Genomic DNA, 12196 nt, shown 5'->3' on the forward strand with positions numbered 1-12196 from the left:
CTGAATTTAGTGCAAAGAGGTTATTTCCCCCCCTCTCCTTCTCAGTCAAGTTTTATTCCCTCCTCCCCCGACTCCCTCAACGAATGAGCCGATTCTCACACACGTAATGACATCAAAAAAAGAGGGAAGAGGAGCCAGGGGGGGGGGGGGAGCGAAAAAATAAAATAGTCAAAATCAGAAAATCAGACATTTCACAGTGTCTAACAACTCTAATCTCCCTGGAGCGGGGGAGAATCGGGAGGGGCGGGGTACGCCCCACTCACTGCAACACCTGCCCCCGCGTCTCCGGCAGCCTCAACGCTAGCGAACTGCCCACGGCCAGCGCGGTCGAGGCCAGCAAGATTGGCACGGCTTTCGTGATGCCGACGAAGGAGGTGAAGCTGCTGATGCCCAGGACGGCCGCCAGCTTGCAGAGGGCATTGAGGAAGCCGAAGGCTGTCGTCCTGGAGAAGCGGGGAGAGAGGCTGAGGTTAGAGGCGAGCTAAAGGGTTTGGGCGGGGGGAGAAGGCTGGTATGTGCGCGGGGGGGGTTAATGGCCCCTTTCTCCCTAAAAGGTGGAGAACAAGCAGGGTCACAGCAGCAGCCATCCAGAGTAATCTGACTGCATTTCAGCCTCGTGGCCTGGGAACCTAGACCCCTGCATTCTATTCCTGGCTCTGCCACTGATCTACTGCAGGACCTCAGCCAAGTCCCTTCCCCTCGCACCCTTTCGCCATTTCAACTGTGAGCGCTTTGTGGCAAGGCCTGCCTCTCTCTCGATATATGTACAGCACCCGGCACAATGGGGCCCTGAACTCAGCTGGGGCGCAGATGCTACCCATAACAGCCAATGATGGAGAGGGGAAAGGAGTTTTATTTTACACACACACACACTCTCTCTCTCTCTCTCGCTCTCTGTTTAAAGCTCTGCTGTTCGCATGTATTTTTCTATCAGGAAATCAGTCGCCCCAGTGTATTTAACACCGATTACTACAAAGCTCCGGTGTCTGGTGTAAGCTACTGTAAAATGCTTCAACGACAGTCCCTGCGTTCTAACTTTAGCTGCAAACTCTGCAGCCCGCCTCTAGTCAGCACAAGGGCCCAGCTTCCATTCCCCCCGATCTGCTGGGTGTGGGGGCTCCTCCTTCCAGGAGCCCCCAAACCCCCTGCTAAAGCAAAGTCTGGTCCATTTAATGCCTTAATGCCTGGAGCAGCTCCCCAGTCTCTGTACTCAGCCACCTGCCCGCCTCTCCCTTCCTACTGTCTACTTCCAGCCTTCGGCAAGCTGCAGTCAAAGATCCCCTTTTCCTACGGGTCTGCAAAAAGCCGAGCACAAATGGATCAGGCACAAGGGCAGCCCAGACCACCACCTGCCGCCCATGAATCAGTGCCCTTCGCTCTCAGTGACGGGCCCTCCAGGCAGCCAAGGCCCAACCTGGCAGCTCTGGGCATCAGTTGTGCCTGTGCGATTTCTCCCCTGCAATTAGCGGTGTCAGCAGGGGGCAGCTGCAGTGACTCACAGCACCAGGTGAAAGGGATGTGCGTCATGGCTTGGCCTGGAGGTGGCGCCCTTACGCCCCTCTAGTTGACTGCATTGACAATACCTTGTCCATGTTCAGTCTCAAAGCAGCAGCCTCCCTCCCCTCTCCCCGCATGCAAATATTGATGTGCTCCCAGAATCCTTTGTGGGCCTTCCCTAAGCACAAAGGTTTATGGGGAACCCCTGGCATCTCGGGGAGGGGGGCAGAACAAATTGGCAGGCCAGGGAGAGGGGTTGGGAGCCGATTGCAAATGCAGGGGATGCCAGCTGGCAGGCTTATTGGAATTGGCATAAAATCTCCTCAGTGGTCCCATTCTCAGAGTCAAATGCACCCATGCCATCTACAGTCAGTGCCCAATTCACAGAGGAGAAAACTGGGGTACAGCAAGAGGAAGTGACAAGTCTGTGCAGCCAGGCAGAGGCAGAGGTGGGAAGAGGACTCCCCAGGAGTCCTGTGCCCCAGTGCTCTACTCTGCCCAGTAGACACCGCTCCCCACCCAGAGCTGGGACTAGAACTGGCTGAAAAAGAGGGGAAGGGGGCTTCCTTTCTGTGAAAATGTGTCCAGTTTTAAGAATATAAGGACAGCCATACTGGGTCAGACCAAAGGTCCATCTAGCCCAGTGTCCTGTCTTTCAACAGTGGCCAATGCCAGGTGCCCCAGAGGGAATGAACAGAACAGGTAACCACCAAGTGATCCATCCCCTGTCCCCCGTTCCCAGCTTCTGGCAAACAGAGGCTAGGGACACCCTCCCTGCCCATTCTGGCTAATAGCCCTTGATGGACCTGTCCTTCATGAATTTATCTAGTTCTTTTTTGAACCGTTATAGTCTTGGCCTTCACAACATCCTCTGGCAAAGAGCTCCAAAGGTTGACTGTGTGTTGTGTGAAGAAATACTGCCTTTTGTTTGTTTCAAACCTGCTGCCCATTAATGTCCTTGGGTGATCCCCAGTTCTTGTGTTAGGAGAAGGAGTAAATAACACTTCCTGTTCACTTTCTCCACACCCGTCATGATTTTATAGACCTCAATCATATCCCCCCCCCTTAGTCATCTCTTTTCCAAGCTGAAAAGTCTGAATCTTATTAATCAAAATGTGCACTCCCAAAGCAGGGTGAAATGTCAAAACTGTGGAAATTTTCATGGAAACGAGCTTAAGGAAAAATTCCATTTGTTAAAAACTGAAATGGAACTTTTTGGCTTTCCAGCTGCCCTCAGGGAAGGCTCTAGTTAATTTCGTGTGAAATTGACAAGTACCTTCCCATCCCACTGCTGGAGGGGCAAAGAGCCCTGCCACACTGCCTCCCTGTGAACCGCCCTCAGCTCTAGGCATCTGAGAGGGTGACTAGACAGCAAGTGTGGAAAATCAGGAGAAGGGCTGGGGGTAATAGGGCACCTATAGAAGACAAAGCCCCAAATATCAGGACTGTCCCTATGAAATCGGGACATCTGGTCACCCTAGCACCAGAGCATTGCTGCTCATCCCACAGAGCCGGGGTGTGGGGGGAGCCAGGGGAACCCTGGTCTTTGTGTCTCTATCCCCTAGAGCTGACGTTCAACAAAGGTATGGTCAAATCTGTGGCTGATTTGGCTCAAGATTTCACTCTGCCACATTGGCATTTTCCAGCAAAATTAAGTTTAGTGGCTTCTGCTCTAACCACTAAACACTCCTCCTGGGGCTGGGAATAGAACCCAGGAGTCTTGACTCCCAGTCATTCTGCTTTAGCCATTGGGCCACCTTCCCTCCCCCCAACATGCAGGGGCCTTCGAGCCCTAACAAGTATTTATCGTTACTGCATTGTGTCCCCAAAGCTACCAGATTGCGGCGGTGACCCAGGATTCCTCCTTCTCAGCCACCCTGAGGTGGCTTCATGGGACCAGCCCATGTCTGGACTGGGTGTCCCGGGATCAGGACTTGCTCTGCCTTGGGTGGATAACGGAGGCGGGGACTTGTACCTTTTGTCTGAGGGGTAAAGCTCCACCGTCAGCACATCCAAGGCGTTCCAGGAGGCGATGCTGACCCCCCCGAAAAGGCAGAGCAGGGCAATCATGGCTGACTCGCTGTTCCCGAACGACAGGAAGAAGCAGCTGATGCACGACATCACGCTTGAGCCAGCTGCAGCAGGACGAGGAGAGGCGTGTTAGGCACGGGTACAGGCCTCGCTGGAACTGTACCTGGTCAGAGCCAGCATCACCCGCCTGGTGCAAGAGCCTTCTCCTATGCATCAGCCTCCATCGGTCCTGCAAGGCCTCCTGACCATCCCCTCTGCACAACCCAGTGCAAGGCCCTTCTCTTCTGCAGCCTCCCTGCCCTACCCACCATCTCTCACCAGCTTCCTCTTTGCTCCTTCGTTCTGCCGGTGCAAAAACCACTGACTCTGCAATTCTGCCAGGCCCTCTGGCTACAAGAGGCAGCTGGGGCAGCTGGCCCGAATGGTGCAGGGTTGCAAATCCTAGCTGTGCCCCTGCTCTGCATGGAGAAGTTTCCCCTGGGAAAGTTTCAGTGGGAACGGCTGATGCCTATGGACCAAGAGGGTCCAGTTCAAGCATCAGCCAAGGAATAGAGCCAGTTGGGAATTTTTCAACTCAACTTTTTTTTTTTTCGGTAGGAAAATGGATTAATTGAACCTGTTCTTGGGAAAGGGTCAGATCTGATGAATTTCCCATTTCAAACAGTTTGTGGAGCTCTGTCTTTCAGCTTAAAAGGACTTTTCATTTTGAAACAGTGTTTGTTGATGATAAACACCCATATTTTCAGAAGAGAAGAGGTGGAAATAAAAACGAAACATTTTGAAACGATTGAAACATAATGTGTCACTGACCGGCTTCGGAAAGAAAATATTCCGATTTTCAGTGCGGGACAATTTTTAAGATTTCAAATTTTCGTCCCGAATCTGGATGGGGGGGAAATTTTGAAATCTCAAAAATTCTCACGGGCTGGGGAAACCTTTCCTTCCCAGCTCTCCCAAGGAGGCATGCAGCCAGCGTGGGGACTCTGTTAAGGGGTGAGACCCTCTCTAGCCAGCAGGGGGCAGAGGCAACTTCAAGCCACAGGAAAGCTGGATTAAAGGGGCGGGGGTCAATTTTTGCTCCTGCAGCCAGGGTCTACAGGGGGATCAGTGCAGAAGGAACAGACTATCCATACCCCCATGCTGCCACCACCACTCCCCCCGCCAGTTCCCAGGCAGCATCCCCGCCCCTTACCCAGCATCCGGAGGCGCCCGATCTTGTCCATGAGCAGGGCCGAGACAATGTTCCCTGGCAGCACGGCCAGGGTGCCCAGGAAGCTGACAAAGTAGATCATGTAGGCGTTGTTGTCGTCGCTGAAGTCCAGCTGGCAGCCTTCTTTGTTGTGCAGGAAGGTGCTGTTGATGATTTTGGTGTTGATGAATTTGTACTCAAACAGGTCTGTGGAGAGGGAGGAGACGACACTGGGCATGGCCTTGCACTGAGCTACAGAGCGATTGGCAGGCTGTTTGCCCCTCCCACCAAGCACTGGGGGATGCGGGAAGATGGGCTGAGATGCAGCCGCCTCTGAGGTGGCGCGCAGCTGCTATTTAATGACCACACATCAGCATTGCACAGGGATGCTCTCCCAGCTCTGCAATGCAGCCATGCCACCTCTGGGTTGGACCACAGCTGCTGCTTAATGGATGGACCCAGCACTGAAAAGGAAACCACTTCTGATATGCAACATGGCTGCTGTTTAGCGGCCTCACTGCAATGCCGCACACTGACACTCACCCACCACTGAAAAGCAGCCACCTCTGGGACAGAACACGGCTGCTGTTTAGGGACTACACAGCAATGCTTCACAGGGATTGCTCACCCCCTTCTGAAATGCAGCCCCCTCTGAAGTGGAACACAGAGGCTTTTCAATAGCATGCAGCAGTGCTGGGAGTGGAGATAGAAATGCAGGGGAACTGTAAGCCAGCAGGGTGTCATTAATCAAGGGGAACTTGACTGGGACTAACAGTTTTGTGTTTTGCAGACCAGCCCAGGGATTCTTAATCAATATGAACAGCCGGGCGCCTGGGTTTTAATGGCTAGGTCCAACCCACCAGAGGGCAGAATCAGTCAGTGCGACATTGCAATACACGGAGGGTTGGACACAGAAGTCACGAATGGTCATTTGTTCGCACACACAGGGCCAGCCTTGGAGCAGCGTCTGTCCCAGCTGAAGATGGCTTTTTTGGGGCGGGGGGATAAATTTACCAGCTGTTTGCTCCCCCTTCAACAGTGTTTGTTGATGCCTTTCAGAAAATACGTGGGTTAGCAGCTCCAGCTGCCTGATCTCTCGTTGTCTAGGGCTCCCCTCCCAAAGCCCATCAGAGTCTATTCAGTGCTGAGTCACCGCGAAGCAGCTAATTAGCACGGCCCAGAGGATATTGAGCAGCAGCCTCACAGCAAGTGCAGCAATCTCTAGCCCCACAGAGGGCTGGGTGGAGAATTAAGGCCCTAAAACAAAACAGCCCTGGCCCAATCCTTCTCCGCCCTGAACCTTGCCCAGCCATTTCCATCAGTGCAAAATGGTTCCCAGATGCTGCCTGGTAGCATTTTACACCCCCTTTGCATCAGTGTGTGTAAATGGCTGCAGATGGGGCCAGGGCAGTGGAGAATCAGGCCCCCTGTTTGTTCCCCCATCATGTTCATGTCGCTTGCCCTCCCCTTCAAGGGACCCCAAATGTAGCATCTGCACTGGTTAGGCTAGTGAACACAAGGGCTATTAATCCTCATGCTCCATGGCACAAGCTGACCACCAGCTGGCCGGTCAGGAAGGAACCTCCCCTGTGAGGTATACTATTAGCCAGCAAGGTCCAGTGTTGGAGATTTCAGCCTGTCTCCAAGGGCATGTCTACACTTCAAAATACGGTGCGTCCTTAACATGGGTTAACTAACCCACATTAGCTAACTCGGGTTCAAATAGAAGTGAAGACACGGCAACTTGGCTTTTAACTGCACTTCGTGTCTCAAGTTCAGTACCTGGCTGCCCTGTAAACTTGAATTTGAGCTGCTGACCCAAACTGCCAGGGCTGTACTGCTATGTTACCTTGAGTCAGTGAACCCAAGTTCAAAACAGACCTTTACAGTGAAGACATAACCTAAAAGCCAGCGAGTCAATGTGGCCCAGTGGGTCTGGTACTGTCTCAGTGGGTCTCAACCTATTTACCATTGTGGGCCGCATCCTATACTATCTGTATGGCCCTGAGAATGTCACATGGGCCGCAGCTCTGTGCTGATTGGGCCAGGTTGAGAACCACTGGTCTAGATGGCCCATCGACTTGTTACAGGGCAGCAGGAAGTTACCTGTGTTGTAGAAGACAGTGGAGATGAAGGAGCAGTTCTTGAAGAAGGTGTTGCTGGAGGTGATGTCTTCGAAGTAGCACTCCTCAAACAGGGAGTCCTCAAAGGAGACGGATTTCAGCTTGAGGCCGATGAACCTACCAGGGACGAACCCAGGGACTGAGCAAACCAAGAGCGACTGGGATAAAGGGTGTGGGACATGTGGGTCTCCCTCCATCACGGGGGAACAAAAATGTTTTCTGGACCTGCTAAGCCAGACACTGGATGTTTGGCGACCCTTCTGTGCAATGAGTTTGGTGGGTCTCAGTTCAGTCCCTATTGGATGAGTAGCCACAACTGGGAGTTAATTAAGTATTTGCAACTGGCACAGCAGATAACTCAAGGCTTGCATGGACTCTGGGGGTCCGTAAAGGTAGGAGTTGGTGTGTGGTAGGGTGGGGGTTCAAGCTTGCCCTGTTGATGCCCACGTTCTGGATACACAAAGGATCCCAACCTCTAGGGCTGCACTCCTGGTGAGGTTCTGGCTGCATTTCCCTCAGCACCTATTTATTTATGCACCCCCCTCCTCTCGAGCCCAGAGACCTCCTCCCAGCACTGGCTAGGCTCGCTATCCCCCAGTGCAGGCACATGCTGCCCATTCTCTGCAACCACGGGGCCATGTTAGACCCCACCAACCTCCCAGTGTCTTTGCAGGCTCTGCCCAGTATAGGGATGCCTGGTTGTTTTCCGTGAGCACGTCCCCCTGCTCCCCGCCCCAGCACCTCGGCCCATCAAGGGTCAAAGAGGGCTCTGGCTAAGTGCCCTGGGGGTGAGGAGGGACGACCCACTACTCACTTGTCGTTGAAGTATTCACCGTTGCGGTGGATCTGGTTCTCCAGGGTGAAGTTGAAGGTGAAGTGTTCCACCTTCTCGCGGGTGAAAAGCTTGGTGCGGGAGGCATATTCGATGTTCTGTAAATGCTTGATCATGTCTGGGAACCAGACGGTCAAGCCGTAGTAACTATCAGAGAGAGAGAGAGAGAGAGAGAGATCAGTACTGATTGTCTGTAGTGGCTAGGAGCCTGAGTCATGTACTAGGACCCCATTGTGCTAGGAGCTGTACATTGTTATTGCTATTAGGTGCATTATGGTAACACTAGCACCCTAAGTCATGGAGCAGGCGCCCAGTGTGCTTCATGCTGTACACTGCTATTAGGTGCATTATGGTAGCACGAGGACCCTCACTCATGGGACAGGAACCCAGGGTGCTAGGAGCTGTACAAAGAAGGAACAAAACTCAGGCTCTGCCCCAAGGCACTCACAATTAGCGCTGAAAATGGTTTCCTGGGAGATTTTTGAAAAATGTTCCGGTCTCAACTCAGGATGAAAAGATGAAATCTCAATTTTTTTTCACAAACTGAAAAAAAAACCCAAAACCCCTGCAGTTCAGGTCACTCAGACTGCTTCATTTTGATCTTTTGAAATGCTTCATTTCCATTTTGACCTGTTTGTTTTTCTTTTTTAAAAACTTTTTTAAAAAAGTATAAATTAAGTTAAATTTCCAAACGAAAAGTCGTTTCCAACTGGAAACTAAACTTTTGGTTTCAAAAAGGTCAAAACATCCCATTTTGATCCTTCTGAGGGTTTTTTTCCCAGCTGGGCAATTCGTCACCTTGCCCCTTTCCTGCAGAATGATTCGGTTTCCATGAATCTGCAATTTTTTTTTTTCATAAATAGATTTCTCAGAAAAATCCCCAACCAGCTTGACTTACAATCTAAGTATCAGACAAGGGACCCAGGTCTCTCGAGTCCCAGTCCTGGGCTCTGTCTCCAATGTGTGCTGGATCTGGTTCTTAAATCTCAGCTAATAACAGGACAACCTATCCCAGCATGCTGCCCTGACAGCATGCCTCTGCGTGCATCCATTCTCCATGGACCATTCTGTCTTTGGCCTCTGTCCTGAGGCTGCCCACAAGGGGCTGGCTGTGACTGGGGAGCTCCACCCCTAAATCTGGGCTCAAACCCACCAAGCCTTTTCCCCAAACACTTGTTGCTCTCTGCCATCCAAGGCTGGATTTGAACCAGCTGCCTGAAGGCCCCATAGTTGCCCCATAGAATGGGGTGCACCTGGCTCTCCCTGCATTGGGGAATGGCCAGTGGTGGGAGGAGGTCTCTGGGCTCGGTGGGGTGTGCATAAATAAATAGGTGCTGGGTTGTGGGGGCGGAGGGGCGGGCATGCTCATCAAGAGTGCAGCCCTGTAGATTGGGATCTTTTGTGTATCCAGAGCACAGGCACCAGCTGGGCCTGCTTGGCCCCCCGCCCCCTCCACCCACTGACCCCTGAACCAGTCAGATGAGCCCCCCGCTGATTGTAATGTTGGCTTAAAGACAGCAGGAAAATGTACTAACCCCTTCATAGCTGGGGGCCCTTGGGGTGTTCAGAGAAAAAGGGGGGAGGGAAGGGGAGAAAGAAATGGCCTTTCCTGCAGCGATTCTCATGGCAGATTCTCTGCACTGAGCTCCATGCTTCAGCACCAAGGACAGCTACTAGAGTCCAGAGTCTTCCTGAAATCCTTCCCAAGGTGCGGTCAATAACACTGCCGGGAATAGAACCCAGGAGTCCTGACTCCTAGCCCTACACTATAGTCACGGGAGCAAATTCCCTCCCAGACACAGAAGCCAGGAGTCCTGATCCATCTCCAGGCTCCAACTCCAGCCACTGGATCACGCTCCCGCCTTCTGCCAACATATGGGGAGTTAATAGGCTTTCTTCTTAATTTTCAAAAAGAGGATAGATAGATAGATAGATAGATAGATAGATAGATAGATAGATAGATAGATAGATAGAGGGGGTGTATGGGGATGGATAGATAGATAGATAGAGGGGGTGTATGGGGATAGATTAGATAGATGGGGGGGTGTATGGGGATAGATAGATAGATAGATAGATAGATAGATAGATAGATAGATAGATAGATAGATAGATAGATAGATAGAGGGGGTGTATGGGGATAGATAGAGAGATAGATAGACAGACAGACCCTGGACAACCCGATGGACTTCTGTGGGGCTTTACGTGATGTGACCCAGCCATGTAGGCTTTGTGCTGGGATACAAGCCCCCTCTGATACAAGACACCCTGCCCCGGTTGCACGGCCCTGTTGCTGAGGTGGCCGAAAACAGAGAAGCCAGTTAACTACAGCAGCCACAGAGTCAAAGTCTGGCCGCTAAACTCAGTGGGGCTGCTTGGACGTGAATGGCGAATCCCCACGCAACGGGGAAGCCACCGCCTCTCCGCCAGAGACTATTCCACAGCCTAGCAAGTCTCGCGGCTGCAGAAAAGGCTTTTCATTGTTAGCACGGCTTTCCCAGTTTTCCCTGTGCACAGCTCCCTCCTGGGGGAGGCCCGTCCGGCTGTAGGTGGAGCGTAAGAGCTTTGGCAGGGCTCGGGCTGCACCGGGCCTGTGCCGGGAAAGTCAAGGAGTGCGGCAAATAGCCCTTCCACCCCCTCTCCCATTCTGAAACATCCCCCCTCCCCACCCCCCAGCCTCTCTGACAGCAGCTAAACCTAGCATGAAATCCTGTTCTGGGAACAGCAGCTGGCAGGGGAGGAGGAGGGCGGATTCTGTGAGCGAGATGGATCCCACACTGAGCGAATAGCGTCTGGCAAGGAAGCACAGCACTCGAGCCAGGGGTAGGGGGGAAGGCTCAGCAGTGCCCTGGGAGTGGGGGCGACGGGCTGGATGGGAGGCAGGGGGAACGTGGTTGGAGTCTGGACTTGTCAGCTGGGGGCTAGGGAGCACCGCGAGAGTGGCACGGCACCAGGGGGATCCTGGCTTATAGGGAGGGGGTCGGTTCATTTGTTTGAAGCCAACCAGAACGAGGGATGTTTGGAGCCAGAGCTTGCTGTGGGCCCAGGGGATGGGGGAGCTACCATCACACAAAGCCACTGTACATCGCCAAGGAGAATCGGGGCCAGCTGAGCGCCATCCCCCTTTGTTGGCAGCAATAGGGCGGGGAAATGTCTTGGTTTGGGTCAGCACGTGGCGTTCTGGAGGCGGATCTGAACTTTCTGACTGAGAGGAGACTGGAGGGTCATGGTGGGGAGGGTCTCTGACTCCCATCCTCTCTCTTCACCCTGCCCGCCAAGGGGTAGGCAATAGGCAGACGAGCCAAAGCCGGACTGCCAGATGCTTTTGAACAGGCACCAAAATCTTTGTATTTACTCATTACCACCATTATTGTTAATATTTTTGTATAATTTCCTCTGGAATCTGGACCTTGACCAAGAAATTTGGACCTTGACAAAAAATAATCGATTACCCCCCCATGTCTGCACTGGGAGCCTTTATGCTCGCTCATCCAATCGAAGAAAAGATGTGATACCATGTGACCCAACTGACCAGTCGCATCAAAGCGACATGGCCCCCACAGCAAACGCATGGGGACATCCCGCCAGCAGGAATAGGACAGCCTGTGGCCCCGTTTGCAGAGATGCCCAGCGGGTGGATTTCATGGGAGCTGCAAGCACTCAGCACCCAATTCCTTGGCGTGTTGCTCACCGCGAACACGGCCTCAGCAATTATCCAACCATCTCAATAACGGACCCACGCTTGTCCTGTAACACCCTTTAGCAGAGTAGTCCAGAGATCAGTTTGCTAAAGTTAATTGGCAATCAGCTAACTTGAATTAGAACAGGAGCAAGACACTCAATCCTTTGCGCCCGCAAGCAAGACCCTGATTGCACAAGAGGAACGCCACGACAATCACCTCTCTGCCAGCTCCAACTGACAGGACTTTGCAGAGATCAATTACAGAGACACGGTTCCTGATTGGAGTCCTCACCAGCTCCCCGCGGCCTCGGCTGATATTGGCAGCTGAGCTCATTTGTCCCAAAAAAGCCAAGGAGGCAGATTTGTCCTCGCAGGGCCACTGTGCAAATTGGTGGCCTTTGATTCTCCTTATGATGCTGGTAATTGCTCCATGTACATTAAAGTCAATGAAATATTTAATCACAGCGATGACAAGACTGAAATCAAGGGGAGCTAGGCGCCTAAATACTTTTAAGGATCTGGACTCAGATCCCCAGCTGGTGTAAATTGGCCACCGCTCCAGAGGAGTTGCTGAGCCAGAACCCCAGCCAGGGTGGATCGGCCTCATTCCGCTGTGTCCGCACCGATGTACACCAGGTGAGGATCTGGCCCGAGGAGTTTAGGCCCTGAAAATGTTACCTCAGCCTGAGCGGTGCTGGAATCTTCTTCAGCCCCTTCCTCCCCTTGACTATCACAGCTCCTTTCTCAGCCCCCGCCCCAGCTCCCCAGACCCCAGCAAGGACAGAATGCTGCTGCCCCGATCTCAGCCCCCACCCCCCAGCCCAGCTGTCCCCGCCCCGACGCTC

At 52.7% G+C, this 12196-nt stretch overlaps 1 protein-coding gene across 2 annotated transcripts in view; it reads right to left on the bottom strand.

Annotated features, from left to right (window-relative positions):
- Nucleotides 1-200: 200 nt before the first annotated feature.
- The window catches only part of SV2A (synaptic vesicle glycoprotein 2A), a 52278-nt gene continuing 40282 nt past the window's right edge, over nt 201-12196 (bottom strand). For both annotated transcript variants that reach the window (XM_084613209.1, XM_084613208.1), the window contains 5 exons: nt 7655-7819; nt 6824-6957; nt 4721-4924; nt 3473-3632; nt 201-443 (listed from right to left, as the gene is read on the bottom strand). In XM_084613209.1, the coding sequence (XP_084469335.1) occupies nt 260-443; nt 3473-3632; nt 4721-4924; nt 6824-6957; nt 7655-7819 (847 nt within the window). In that variant the 3' untranslated portion in view covers nt 201-259. The remainder of the gene's footprint in view (nt 444-3472; nt 3633-4720; nt 4925-6823; nt 6958-7654; nt 7820-12196) is intronic.

Source organism: Lepidochelys olivacea, assembly GCF_965140295.1.
Source record: "Lepidochelys olivacea isolate rLepOli2 genome assembly, chromosome: 24".
Taxonomy (NCBI): domain Eukaryota; kingdom Metazoa; phylum Chordata; order Testudines; family Cheloniidae; genus Lepidochelys; species Lepidochelys olivacea.